This window comes from Chenopodium album, chromosome 5, assembly GCF_948465745.1.
Source record: "Chenopodium album chromosome 5, dcCheAlbu1.1, whole genome shotgun sequence".
Classification (NCBI taxonomy): domain Eukaryota; kingdom Viridiplantae; phylum Streptophyta; class Magnoliopsida; order Caryophyllales; family Amaranthaceae; genus Chenopodium; species Chenopodium album.
The window spans coordinates 71,905,953-71,921,494 of record NC_137838.1 but is presented as its reverse complement, the minus strand read 5'-3'; the positions used below and the strand labels follow the sequence as shown (position 1 = coordinate 71,921,494).

At 33.9% G+C, this 15,542-nt stretch overlaps 1 protein-coding gene across 3 annotated transcripts in view; it reads left to right on the top strand.

The window, feature by feature from the left end:
• The first annotated feature begins 1,719 nt into the window (after positions 1 to 1,719).
• Positions 1,720 to 15,542, top strand: part of LOC145632236 (uncharacterized) — a 35,309-nt gene continuing 21,486 nt past the window's right edge. Inside the window, exons 1-7 of one of the 3 annotated variants that reach the window (XM_081684560.1) lie at positions 1,720 to 2,067; positions 2,157 to 2,257; positions 3,045 to 3,255; positions 4,545 to 4,626; positions 5,431 to 5,707; positions 6,858 to 6,963; positions 7,089 to 7,225. In XM_081684560.1, the coding sequence (XP_081540686.1) occupies positions 1,914 to 2,067; positions 2,157 to 2,257; positions 3,045 to 3,255; positions 4,545 to 4,626; positions 5,431 to 5,707; positions 6,858 to 6,963; positions 7,089 to 7,225 (1,068 nt within the window). In that variant the 5' untranslated portion in view covers positions 1,720 to 1,913. Of the gene's footprint in view, positions 2,068 to 2,156; positions 2,258 to 3,044; positions 3,256 to 4,544; positions 4,627 to 5,430; positions 5,708 to 6,857; positions 6,964 to 7,088; positions 7,226 to 15,542 lie in introns of those variants that run through there. The other 2 variants (XM_081684561.1, XM_081684562.1) reach the window with 2 other exon arrangements.

The following is a 15,542-nucleotide window of genomic DNA, read 5'->3' as shown; positions in this document are numbered from 1 at the left end:
AAATCACAAGTTTCTGTTGCCTTTTGTGATGTTTGCAAAGTATTGAAGTATGTTGTGTTTGCGACAAATTCTCTTGCTTAAACTTTATAATTCCGTTTTTATTTGGTTGACAAACAGAATTAGGTATAGTGCGTTGGATTTGGTTTTGGTTTTAATTTTTTGTCCGAAAGATAGCCATTCTGTCCAAAAACGATTCTGACCAAACCAGACCTCAAAACGACGATTCAACCGTCCAAAATGAAGCTCTTGATGTTAGGAGTAAGCTGTCAAAATTTGACCACGATCCAACGATGAAAACTCCAGCAACAACCAGTTTTGTATAGGCTGCTCAGAAAAATCTGAAGTTGGAAGCTCTTCACAAGAACCCTCACTCTTTCTCTATTTTGTGTGTATGATATGCTCAGCTACAATCTCCCTTACTTGGTCACTTCTAAAGCTTGCAAGAGAAGCCACAATAGTCATGTTAAATATGGACCAAAAGTAAGACTTAACATGTGCATAATACATGAGTCCAAAAACAATACTTCGTACAGAAGGTTTTGCGTGAGACCGGTCTCACGTGAGTCCAGTCTACACGGCAACAAATATACAACAGTAATAACAACACAACGCAACAACCTGCACGGTTGCACCACCATTGTTGGCTTGTTGTTATCACCCACCACCGTCACAAACGACAACCAACACATAGCCAGCACAACAAACCTAGCCACAGAGCCACTGCACGATTCCTCCTCTCTCGCTTCCATGCCTCCGACGCATCGTCGTTGTCCCACCACCACCAAAATCAATGAAAACCTTCCAAATCTACCGCCGACAGCCAAAACTAACCACGGCAAGCCCGCAAATCAATTTGAAAGATGATGATGATGGAGGAGAGAGAAAGGCATATGGGGGGTTTCGGAAGTGATGCTGCAACAAACTAGGGTTGCTACTGTCATTGATTATTTGAGATAGGAATTGAGGAGTTGTGATTGCCGTTCGATTTGATTTTCACCATGGACGATGGTGATGATGATCAATGTGTTTGGATAAAATGTGAAGCAGAACAATATTTTTACCAGTCAGGTAATGTTTAGGAATTGTATTTTTTATATCAGGTATAAGAATATTTTAGTTAGGTATTAGAGATTTTTTGTCCGGAATTACAAAATTTTAGTCAGGATAAAAATTTGTCTATTCCTGATAAAAATAGTCTTATTCCTGATAAAAATAGTCCAATTCCTGACTATAATATACTAATTCCTGACTGTAATATTTTTATGTTTTTGACCTGATAAAAATTAGTATATTCCTGATGAAAAATACTCTATTCTTGATGAAAACTACTCAATTCCTGATGAAACGTACTCTATTCCTGACTATAATTTAATAATTCCCGATAAATTTGATAATTAATTATTCTATTCCCGATGAAAAGTACTCTATTCCTGATGAAAAGTGTTCTATTCCTGATGAAAAGTACTCTATTCCTGATAAAAATACTCTATTCCCAACTATAATATATCAATTCCTGACTATAATATCTCTACTCTGATAATTAACCGGACTCATGTGAGTCCGTTCTACACAATACTTTTCCTACTTCGTATATGAGTATTGCAAATGGAGCTGGAACCACAACATTATCCATCGTATCGGGGCATTCATTAACAAATCCTTTCAAAATTTGTAAATTCTACGGAAGTATAGAGTACATTAGTACAAGGAATACTTTGAACTCTGAACAAATAGTTGCTCCGTATTACGAAGTATTCCATATATTATAGCCACCAGACTTAACATTTTCTTCTTTCTTCAACCTTCCCCATCTTCCAATCTCCAGAACTTTCCCTCGCTGCTTTCAAATTCAGCACTATCAGCATAATTAGGGTTCCAAATTCTAACCTTTGATTTCTGCTGCCTGTTTATCAATGGAAGACGAACCAGTTTTATGGCAATCAGAATCCAATTCAATGACCTCTTCAATGGTTGGTCGAGTAATGAACACGCTGCTTACCTCTCGACCGAAGAAACTTGAAGACGCCATTGTTAAACTCGGCGAAGCTCCAAAATCAACCTTTGCTGGTAATATTAATAGAATTTATTTATTTATTTTGTTTTTTTCTGGAATTTTGTATGAAATTTGATGATTTGGTTGTTATTTTCTGTTGCAGTTACACTAGATGAATCTCTGCGCGTTTTGAACAAGTATGTGAGAGACGCTGTTGCTGAAGAAAAGCATTTAGACGAAGTTCTTATTCCTATGATTGAAAATGTAATGCATTTTATATCTCCATAATTTAATGTTTGCATTTTAATTGTTCTTCAATTGATTGAAAATTGTGATTCGTGTTGCGGAATTGGTGTCATATGGATGGTAGAAAGTAATATGATTACTATAGTTATGAAAATAAAGATTGCTTTAGCAAATGTTAATTCAGATTGTTATGTTTGAAGTTGATGTTGCCTTGCTGCTAAGGGTTGCGTTTGGCGAGTTTAGGATTGGATTAGAAAAGAACGGGAAACATTGCAGAGAAGAGGCTAAGCAGTTTTAAAATGAAAATGATAGATTATTGCTGTGAGTGGAGATGTTTTGTCTCTGTATCTGTCAATATTTTGAATGCTAGGTGAGAGAAGAATATTGGAATATTGAGTTAGAAGATTATTAGAGTGTGACTAGTGTAAGTTGTTATGGAGTTGACCCTCGCACCGAATTTTAAGTGCTGGAATTTCGATTGACTGGCTTTCTCTATAGTCTACTTCACTAATGAAGTGCTCACTTGGTTTGTAAGGAGGTGGTTCTGGTGGTGCATTATAAAACATATTTTAATGGTAGTCCTTAGGCTACTCATTTTTTATTTGGGTTAGTTGCAATTTGCTGAGTCTGTGATCAAAAACTGACCAATAATGAACTATGGTTTGTTGGTTCTGGTTGAGTGTACGTTTCGTACTTTTGTGTTTGTTCCAGTAACAAACTTGTTCCAAAAATTTAAGCTTTTACACATATGTTGTGGGCTTTAGAAATGTTTCTTTGATTCACCTTTACCCTATTTTACGTGCAGCTTTTGAGGTGCAAGGAGTCGAAGCATCCCAATCAGACAATGATTCTCATGAACTGGCTCTTTCAAGATGAAGCTCTTTTTTTGCCACTTGCAAAGGATCTTGTCAATATTATATCAAGGAGAAAAGATCGATATATTGCACTTGGTTGGTGCAAGCTTGTACGCTCGCTTGTAATGTATGATACAAAAATGACAAGCTTTTCAAAGAATGGTTAGTCTTTTTTTACATAAAAAAAGTGTTATTAGTTTATGCCAGCTTACCGAGTGAATTGAATCATTAAATTTATACTTTTATAGTAGAGATGTTGAGTTGTATGATAACTTACTTTTGATGACAATAGCGCTGCATATCCTAGATCCTATATCTAGTATGTGCTAATTAAAATGTTAATAGTACATTCACTCCCTCCTTTCCATAATAATTGACGCATATTGACTTTTTTCAATATTCATATTCCAACTTTAACTATAGCTTTTTGTAATGTATGAAAATCAATTAGTTGAGACATTTAGGTTACATTCCCCAATTTGTCATTCTTCTCTGCCTTTATGTCATTCTCACAGAGGAGTTGGAGAGAAAGGCAGGGGAGCTGATGCATTCTTGGCCCATCAAAGAACTATATTTAAGTGTGACTTTGCATCTTTTCATAATTGTCTTTATGGTGTTTAATGTAATTTTCTATTGGCTATAGTTAGGGTTGTTAAAAAGCTGGATAGTGGACTTAGGCTTAATATGAAGAGTATTAGCCTTTTTGACTTACACTTAATATAAAATAGATGAGCTCCTACTCAACCGAGATTTATGTTGGCTTGTTTAGGTATTTTTTTTTAAGCTTAGCTCACGAGTAGCTCGTTTAATTCGAGATAGAGCTTGAGCCAAACTACAATAATATATACAAGCTTTTAATAAATGAGCCTCGGTAAACGAATAAGATCAAATTTAAACGGGCATTTATAATCAAATTTTAATGGGCTTATTTATTATAGGTTAGCTAATTGGAAAATTAATACCACATCCATTTCACAATAGAGCATTGATTTGACTTTTGTATTATATTGTGAAACCGATGAAAATTGAAATGTAATTTATGCGCTTAAAATCCTTCTCATTCTTCTATGCACATAAAATCCTTCTCATCCTTCTTACTATTAAAAAGTTTCTTAAAATGAGAAGGATTTTATTTTCTACTTTTTTTTACTAACCGTGCAAAAAAAATTTGACTCAAATTCAATGTGCATAAATTTTGAAAAAAAATTAATAACCTGTAAGCCAATTTTGTACATTTGATGTTAAAAAAAAGTATAATCAGTGAAAAACTTTACACATGTATCCATCTCATCCTTTTTAAGAAACTTCTCATTACTATAGTCAAAGTTAATAAATGAATATTGCAAAACTCTAAACGTTGCATCTATTTTGAATCGGAGGTATTATGTAGTAGGATTTGTATATTGCTTTACTTTAATTAATCAATAATTAATTTATGTTCTCCATCCCAGGTTTCAAATCTAACCATCAAGCTTTATTGAAGATCCTTTCATCGAGTATTGGACATCTTTCAGTAATGGTAAAAAACGGTAGGTATGTTGTTCACCATTGCATATTGTGGATCAAGGGTGCGTTCTATTCACCTAATTTTTACTTATTTGAACTTAACTTATCTGTACTCATCTGAACTTGTTAGCCCTTAAATGAACTTATTTTAGTTATAAATTAAACTTGGGTAGTCCTAATTAACCCTTATCACAACTTATCTGATTATTTTTCCTGAACTTATCTTATCACAGAACTTATTAACCCTTATCTGAACTTATTAACTCTTATATGAACTTATTAACCTGAAATAAGTGCAAATAAGGTGAACAAAACATGGCCTAAATGTACTGCTGGTGTCATAATTTACATATCAGTTTTCATTGATAAATGGAGAGTCCATATCTCTCAGCATAGATTTGTGTAGCCTTAGCCGATGAGGGGTATGCACTTAACGTGGTCTAGGCGAGGCGTTTTTGGTTAGGCGCACAAAAAGTACACAAAGTGCACCAAAAGCGCACGAGGCGCACCTGAACCAAACTTCAGCCTAATTTTTTTTAACTGGCCTTATATTGCGCCCACTTTAAAAGAAGCGCATTGAGCTTATAGTGCCTCATTTTATGTGTGGACTTATAGTACCTAATTTTTTAACTGTCCTTATAGGGCCTCATTTTATATGTGGACTGCCAAGAGCTTTCCAAAGTTAAGGGATGGCACTTAACCTCCCTTGCTAACTAAAGTTCCATTAAACTGTAGTCCTTCGAATTTGATGGTGTTAGTTGTTTTAATCTTTAAGTAAAACAATAGTGTTTTTTGTATACATATTGTGTCACTAAACTATACCACCTTTAGTGTGTTGCAGGATGGTTTTGAACTGCCAACTCGGCTTTCAGCAGCTGCTGCAGATTGTATATTAGTTCTCACTGAAGCATTGACACAAAAACTATTGGAGTCTGGCAATTTAAATGAAAAAGGAGCATTTAAACCTAATAGGCCAATCAGCATTTTTGAAGAGAAGCAGATAGAACAAAAGAATATGTCTTTTGAAGCCTCCATCAGCATTGATGGAAGATTGTTGCTCTGGCAGAATTTGGATCAACTCATTGTTCTTGTTCAGAAACTTCAGTCAGTATGTTTACAACTCAGCCTTGTATTCTTCTTACGAAATTTCTTTCAGTTTGAAGAAATTGTAATACTGCAATCAACAAGATTGATTGAAATAATTGTATAAGTAATATTGGGTGCTAATCTTGTGGACGAAGCACAATTGCAGTGTCTAAAGGCCTCATATCTTTTGTTCATTCCTTGCCAACATATCTTATATGGCTAACTATGATGCCTTTTTGTAAAAGGAATGGGGCATCCATAGAGAAGAGGGAGGTTAGGAATATGCCAGGGTGGAAAAGGGAGGATAGTGGGTTCTTTGACTATTTATGATGATGTGAGTTGTTGTGAATAGATTCAAGCTCACAATTGAGATTTATCAAAGAATTAAGAAGAGTTAAGAAGAATGATCGAGTCTTTTATTATAAGGCAAAAGATTTATTGTAACGGTAGCTTTAGGCTGCCATTCTCCAAATAGTGATTTGAGGTCACATCTCTTATAGGAATAAACTCATAGTTTTCCTGCCTAATCCTTTCTCATATCTCTCTATATATGTACATGTTTCCAATCCCTAATATGATTCTGGAATGAGCTTTTGTCTCATGTGCACATATGGCATCTCTTGGTTCATTGCATATTTCCCTTATTTATACTACATTTGATGACTACTAACAATACTAAGGTAGTGATCGATAGCTTCGGGTAACAAGACTCCTAAAACCCTCTCACCAATTGCCTGCCTAATCCTTTCTCATCTCTCTCTATTTATGTGAATGGTTTCAAGCCCTAGGATGATTCTAGAATGAGTTTTTGTCTCATGTGCACAAGTGGCATCTCTTGGTTTGTTGCATATTTTCCCTTATTTATAATACACTTGATGACTACTAACAGTACTAAACTACCCATAATGCCCCTCCCTTAAGTCGGTTCATAACAAATGTGAAATACAAATTAGCATGCAGCGTATAGGTATCATCGTGCTGACATTAAATTGTGGGATTCACCTTTTATTGAACATTATTGTGGTCATACATTCGTAATGACTTTTTTATAAATACAAGTCTACAATTTCGTTTACTGCAGTCATTTAGTCGGTTAGTCCAATATTCGTGTTCATAGATATATGTGATGTGATGCCTTTTGTTGATGCAATGCTGTTTATTTATATGTGAAGTGGAGCCAAAAGAGTCGGACATTACATGCGAAAGGATTAGGGCAAATTCTTAAGTGGTTGCAGCAGATAGAGAGTAGTAGCACTCGACTTGAGGGTCGTGAGTCAGGTCTGGTGTACCATCTCTGCTTTCTAACCTTTTACATTATATATATATATATATATTTTGACTACATATTTTGTATTTGCTTTTTTTTTGTTGTGTCTGATTCTAAGTCTGTTAAATGTAAACAGGCTCTCAATTTCAAACAACTGGAGTACTACTTCTCTCCTCTTGTTGGAAACATTACAGTATGCTATCTCTTCTGGAAGACATTCAGTTTTACCAACGTGTCAATGAGTTAGTAGAACAGTATTTATCTGGAATCGAGGTTTGTTTATTGTTTCTTGGCTTTCTTTATTTTGCTGCAAATCAAAGGTTATGCTGATATGACTGTTCAAGCTGAACTTAGTATTCTGAAATCGTCACTAATCTAAATGAGAAGGAAGATTTGCTTGGTTTTAATAGCTCATTTAGAGTATGGTTGTGTGATGGGTTCTTTAATTGATAATTGAAATCATTCATGTGATCAAAAGTTTTGCATTTGTAAACTTTTTTAATTTGTGTTGATGTCGTCAAGCTCTTCATGAACTTACATATATCCAAGTCTTTAATTTTGGCAATGGAATTATTGTTTACTAGATTAGGTCCCGTGCCATGCACGGTAATTTTTACTATTTATTAATAACTTTATACTATATTTAATTATAAAAATTATCTAATTGCAAAATAGATGATAAATTCGTAATAACAAAAATAAATATAAAATTTTATTATACTAAAGAAATTAATGGGAGTGTTACATGCACAACGGCACAACTAATAAAAATAATCATGCATTAAGTCACAAAGTTATACGAAGCATGTAAGAAACTATTATTGCATATTATTAATTAAAAGAATAATATTTTTGTTGAATGTGTATAAACGGAGTATAATTACCAAATATTAAGGGAAATATTATTGCATAGTATTAAATATTCTCTAAGAATCATTGACAACTACAATAAAACAAAAAAAAAAAAAAAAAAGGAAGAAAAGAGTAGGAAATTTTTAAAAAGGAGATGACGTACACATGTCATTCCATGTTTCACCTTTAATATAATTTAATATATAGTTATAGTTATAGACCTATGTTAAAGTCAATTTGATGCAATATAACGTAAAATTTTTTTTTATTTTATTTTTATTTTTATTATTATTATTTTTTTTTTATAAAATTTCGTACTATAAATTAAATTCATTTGGTTGTAATAATATTTATATTACTAACAAGAATCTTTAATTTCAATTATAATATATAAAGTAAATATATATAATATTATTGTCTCAAATAAGTTGTCAATAAAAAAAATGTAAAGAAAAATCAAGTTAGATTTAGGAAAGTGGTTTTGTAGGAAAAACGACACCAAGAAGTGACATGTGTCATTTCTGGTGTTTGTTTTAGTATTATGTTATTGATTTACAAATTTGCCTATATTGAACACGGCTAATCTAGGTCTTAGATCTATTCTAACCTTCCTGGATTTATTCTCATCTGTAAGTGTACTCACATAGTCACATAGGGACTTATTCTCATTGGATCTCTCTCAAATACATTGCGGATACAATGATAATACACTATAAATACATCAAAACTAGATGAAAAAACATCAAAATCCTGTAGAGGTGTAGAGATGAGAAGGGTGAGAAGAATTATCATTAGTATTACGCATAATAAATAATTTTACAAAGGAGCTATAACCAAGTATCCAACAACATTGTAAACTCAAAATTAATTTTAATTTGATTCCAACCTAATTTGTACAATTATATCTCCTCTTTCCCAATAGCATGATACAGTGATACCCATTAAGCCATTAAAATCATCAGTACCCAAAATCAAAACTTCAACAATCATGAAAGAAAATTAAGTACCTAGTCAAGGTAGTATAATATGAGTTGTGTCGGTCAAAAATTACAAATGCTTTGTCTTCATGATGCTTTAGTTGAGTGATTTGTGTCAAAAGTTTTACTAGAATATTTTAATTACAAATATTAGGATGACATAAAGGTGGATAAATTTAGAGATCAAGACTCACAAAGTCAAAGGTTTGTAAAATTGGATAAGCTATAGTTTTTTTGAACACTCAAGGTAATTGTAAGAACATTATTGATACATTCAAAGTATAATATAGATATGTAGATACATTGGAATCATGTCATAGATACATCAATTTCTTTTCTTTAAAAACGATCCTAGGAAAATAACTAATATTAGCGAGAATTCCTAACAAAGGAGAGAGAATGAAAATGGGTAGAGAGGAAAAGGGTAAAGGGAGCGATTTAGTTTTTTAGAAAAAATTAGTCATGTAAATTAATCATTGGATTCATGGTGGTTAGGTGAAGGATGAGAGAGAGGGTTAAGTATATAATTTCAAAATGATATGTCATTATGTCGTAATTGGATTGATCTCCTTGCCACATATCTTGTCCATATATGATACATAGTGGGTGTAACATAATCAGAGTGTGTGCGCGTGTGTTCGTGTGCGTGATATGGCAATAACACGTGTTTTGTGGTTATAGATTATAGGGCTCTCATACAATTCATAATTCATGTACAATAATAGTGCCAATTGCAACATTTACTTTTTCTAAAATCACACAAAATTTTGCATTGATTTCATTTAAGGAAATCATACTTTGCCTTCACAATGCAAATACTTTGTAGAATACTACCTCCGGTCCACTTTACTAGCAACTTTGAGGGTGTTTGCGGAGGCCGAGGCTAAACTTTTAAGGGGTGAATTAGAAAAAGTAAGGGTATGTAATTAGGAGATAAAATTGGTGGGAATAGTTGTGGTCCCCTTTTTGACTTTTGTAAGCCCTTGTACTTTTGTGAAAGTAGTGGGAAATTCCCACCCTTTTTCCTGGCAGCAAAAGCAAGTAGTGGGAAATATTTTTGCCCACCTTGTTTCCCTCCCAAAATTTCCCCAAATTTCAAAATTTTAACCAATTTCCCCCAAAATTTAAATTTTTGCATTCAATTCAAACAAAATGCCCTATATAAAATCAGGGCTTCCCTTCCAATTCCCCATTTTCAAAAGATCAGTTTTAGGGGAATTGGGGAGGGGGGAGGGGGGAGAATTAATTCAAGTACAATCACATCAGAAATTAGTTTACTAAATCCAAAATACAGGCAGCCCTAACAAATTACAACCGGCTAAAAGTTAATTAGTTAAATCCTAATTCCTAAAGCTGTGTTAGTAGATGCAGCTTCAATAATTACAGGAATAGGTTCCGTTAAAGACCGTCCAAAAACCAGCTGCCACTTCATCACCAAAAAGCAATCCTGAAAAATTTAAAAAAGAGAAAGGACTCATGGCAGAGTTCATACACAAATTTATGGATGATTTAATTCAAGAGGACCAACTCATGGAAGATGATTTGAACGAAGAACAATTCATCCAAGAAGAGTATCAATGGTCGTGGAACAAGACCAACATCATGAAAATAATGATGCAGATGGGTATGATGCAGATGATGATGCAAACCAAGAAGAGCTACAACACAATTGCAGACCAACAAGAGAGATGACAGGAGAACAGAAAAGAGCAATTGTTGAGGAGATTATGTTGCACATGGAGGGGGACTCACTGCCAAGAGGCTTTTTAGCCAATTTGGCAAGAAAACATTCAGTGCACAAATCTACAACAACAAGATGGTTTCAGGTAATAAAACATTCTCTAGCACAAGGTATTGTTGTTGATGTGAATACAAAAAAATTAGGCAGGACAGGACGCAAAGCAAAAGAATACACAGATGAGTTCCTGACACTGTACCATTGTACAAAAGAACAACTGAAAGGGGATATGCTTCTGCACTGAAAACATCCAAAACAACATTGCATAGGCTAAGGCAGCAAGGCAGGCTGAGAACACACACAAACACAAATCACCCAACATTGACAAAGAAGCACAAAGTGTCAAGACTTAAATGAGTTTTAAGTCTAATAAATCCTGTACCAGCAGTACGGGACCCAACATTCACTGATATGCAACAATGGATACATTTAGATGAGAAATGATTCCACATATTAATCCAGAAACAAGAACCTTCTACCTACTGCTAACACAAGATGATCCATACAGGGCTCAACAATCAAGGAGGTTCAAGATCAAAGCAATGTTTATGAGAATGATGGGGAAACCATTGTTTGATGCTGAAAACAACATGATACATGATGGAAAATATGACCTTTTTCCTTTTGTAAAGTATGAAAGAGCCAAAAAGAAAAGCAAGAATAGAGATGCAGGGACTCTAGAGACAAAGGCAATTCAAAGTGTCACAAAAGAGTGCATAAGGGAGATGCTGCTAACACATGTCATCCCAATAATCTATGAAAAATGGCCACAACAGTTACCAAAGGACATCATCATACAATGGGATAATGCTAGGCCTCATCAGGTACCAAAAGATGAAGAATTTCAAGCAGCTTGTCATGCACATGGGTTCAACATTCAATTCATATTCCAACCAGCTCAGCCACCAGAAACAAATGTTTTAGATTTAGGCTTGTTTAGTGTGATTCAATCATTACAATATCAATCTTTTCCAAGGAATCTAGATGACTTAATCAAGGAAGTGGCTAGAGCTTTTCAAGAATTTGATCCTATACTAGTACACATGGATCACACTTCAATCTTGCATGATTAAGATACTGGAAAAACAAGGTGGTAATAACTTTTCTCCCCCACACATGAAGAAGAGAAGTTTGGACAGCCAAGGTCTACTACCACAACTACTTGAAGTAGACAGGGATCTCATTGCTCAGGTTGCCCATTTTTTAGACACAGTCACAATTACAGGAGATGATGAAGGGCACATGAAAGTAGATGCAGACTGATAACTGTGCATAACTTTTGGAAGGGTAGTATTAGGGGACTCAATATTAACTGCCACACATAACCTTTTCCTATTCAAACAACTTTTTGAGTTAGATTATGTGTATTTTTGCTAGATACAAATGGTTTATTTTTTTGGCATTAGTCAAGCTCATATATTTTGATTAAAAAAACATTTACAAGTTTAATTCTGTCTTTGTTTATTTTTTAGAACCTATTATTTCCATCAGAAGGGGTGTGTTTTCCGTGAAAGCTTTAGTGAGTGTTGGTACCTCAACAAAAACCAGTTTGACAAGGTTTATGGCATCCAGACCACCCAAGTAGCTATCAAATGAGTCCCATCATCATATGGAAAACCAAAAGGGATATGCATTAACAAAAAAGGGACTCAATGCATGAGAGGCAGAATACAAGGGTCAAAATTGAACACTTCCATGCCAAGTAGGTGAAGGTTGACTAAAGCAGCAGGGGACTCAATCTCAACAACCAAAATAAACCAATCAACTGTGAATTCCACCAATGCAACAAACATATAGGCAAATGAACTACTCCAACAAATGCAAACACCACCATCCCAAAACAGAAATCAACTTCTATCAAACAACCTTCATGTCCAAGAAAATACCAGTTTTATCACAAACAGAAATCAACTTCTAGCAAACACCACCATCCCAAAACAGAAATCAACTTCTATCAAACAACCTACATGTCCAAAAAATACCAGTTTTATCACAAACATAATTCAACTTCTAGCAAACACCACCATCCCAGAGAGGCTAACAAAATTAACTACCCACAGTTACTCCAACAGTCATGCATGAACTTCTCATGTAACCAAAATCACAGTCATGCAACAAAATGAACTACTCACACAAACCGCAACAACAACCCAGCACACAACATCAAAACAACAAATTGCACAGTACAAGCACAAACAAACAGATAAGCTTATAAAAAAATTAGGGTTTATCGAGTATACGCTGCGCATTCAATTACGAGGGGGGTTGAACTGAGGGTAGTAGATCTACAGGTAAGCCTCAATGACTTCCTCAGCCAGTCACTGAAGACCCAGAACCCCAGCAGAAACAACCGCAGCAACCACGAACCCTCACCAGCTGGAACCACCTCAAACGGTAGTTCATCATGGGCCACAGCCTCAGGGACCACCACCTTCAGCGTCTCCTCATCGCTGTCATAGTCAGTGAGTTTCGCCCCCGGATCCGCCTCCTCGCAATCACAGAAGCACGACGAATGGGTTTCATGACACTCGTTCCACGCTGGGGTTTGTAGGTAACGCTACCAGATCGGCGGCTGGAAGCACTTGATTCAAGGGTTTCATGGCAAGTTAGATCTAGGTTTTTGTCCGTTGGAGAAGCCATTGACGGACCTCAAAATTGGATGCAGAGAAAGGATGAACAGAGGAATTCAAAGAAAACAAACTAGGGTTTATAGGGTTTATAGGGAGAGATTTATTCCGGAGAATTCTCCGGAATAAATGAACTCCAACCAATTCATCAGATGAATTGAATGAGGAGCATTCAATTGAGGTAGTTGGGGAGTTGTTGAATTAGAAGGGTTGGGGTATAATTTTGGTTGGAATGATTAATTTAGTTAATCAGTTTACTTTTTGAATCTGATAAGGTTAGTAGTTTAACAAAGTTGAATTATTATAAAGATAAGGGTAAAATGGTAAAATTCCATAAAAAACTTTACTAAAAAAGGAAATAAATGGGAAAGTTGCAAGTAATTTGGACCACCCCAAAAAGGAAATAGTTGCAAGTAAAGTGGACCGGAGGTAGTATAACATTACATTTCCTTGTGCGAGTTGTTTTTATGGGTAAATCACATAATTTTGTGGCCTTTCTTGCATTTCACGAAGGTAGTATCATATTGTGTAGTCTAAATTGTTATTTAAATGTTAAATAGTGGATTTCTCCTATTTATTATTGTAGTTGCAAATCTAAGTATACAAACGTAAAAATACAATAGGTTCTTCTATACTCATAAATTCCCAGAAAGAGTTTGTGTAAGCTTATAAGATATCATAATATAACATTATATGAAAAATTGCTACCAAAATTTAATACTCCCTCCGTCCTATAATATAGCCACTGTTTTCCTATTTTGGAGATCCAAAATGTTGTTGTTTCTATCTTTGGATAGTATGTAAAGACTATTATATCCTCACTTTTTTAACTTTATTCATTGTACTTCTTAAATTACCCTTGAATTTTGCACATAACATGTACTTTTTTCCACTTTCTCTCTGTAACTTTTGTCTATGTACTCTTCACTTTTATTAATGTACTTTATCCACCTTTTCTTCCTATTTTTTAAATACCGTGAAAAACACAAACATTATGGGATGGAGGGAGTAACATACTCCCTTATTATTATTGTTATTGTTATTGTTATTATTATTAGTTTGACCAACAGATGAGTTATAATTTTGACCAACAATATATGTAATTGTCTATTAGTATAATTTGTAACAAAATTTACTTATGAAAATAGAAAATGTGACTAATCTAATGATGTATTATATGATAACATTTATTTATTTTATAATAGCAAAGATATAAAGTCAAACATTGTATATGACTAATGCAAAAGTCAAAGTGATGCATTTAAAAATCGGAGGGAGTATCTAGTTTGTACACATACAAAGATTACGAAATTTAATTTGAGTGTTTGTCAAATATGATGGTTAATGTTTAGTGTGGTTTAAATATTTTATTTCAACGTGATAGTTAACTTGGTATCTTCATTAACTTTCATGAAATAATTTATAATTGAGAAACAAAAAGAATGATTAGCCAATTAAACTAATGTTGCAAAATCTTTAGTCTCTTACTCTCTTTACATAGGAAGAATATAATATTTTTGCTAAAAGTTTGATAAATATAATAATCGATTTTCTTAAATCCTGTATTCTTTAATTATTGAACCATAGGGGTTGGGCACAAGTTTTTTGGTAGTGGAAAAAAAATATGAGAGTGGTAAAAGTACAAAATTGCTCATGTGATTGTATATATAACTAAAAAATCAAGTGTTGAAAAGTAAGGTTATATTAGGGATGTGCCTTGTGAACATAAATATTTCTTTTCTTAAAATAGATGTGCTATATTTGTGAAACGCCCTTAAAAGGGAAGTGGAGCAATGGTTAAAAAAATTGAAGTAATAATCATTGAAATTACATTACTACTGAAGTAATACTAAAATTGTAAGCTTGAAACTTTCATACATTTTCAGTTTTAAGATATTTATTTGCTTCCATATCAATAATTATAATCATGATTTTTATTTCTGAATTATGTCTATAATTTGGAACTTCGAAAGAATTCGTCTTGAATAAATCTTGACTTTTTTTTTTCCCAACATTAACATTGGGCTATGAAGGGTATTGTGGCCTTTTTAGGAAGACACCATCACCTCAGCTTTGGCTTATATACTACTAATAGAGATATTTGTATATATGTGTGTGTGAATTTTACCTCAAGAAATTGTCGATCAAATAAAATACCCTGTTTCTTAAAGCATTCACTTTCTTATAAAATAAAATTTGTGATTGATAACATCTTAACTTATTATCACTTAGCGCAGATAAGTTTTTGAACTATTATTGGACGGAGGGAGTGCTTGGTAATGTAAATTAGATAACCATTAATTAGTCAAAATAAAAGGACAAGGTCAACACTTGTAAGCAAGGTTAAAATGACAAGTCTGAGCACCACAATAGAACATAGTATATACACTCTTTCT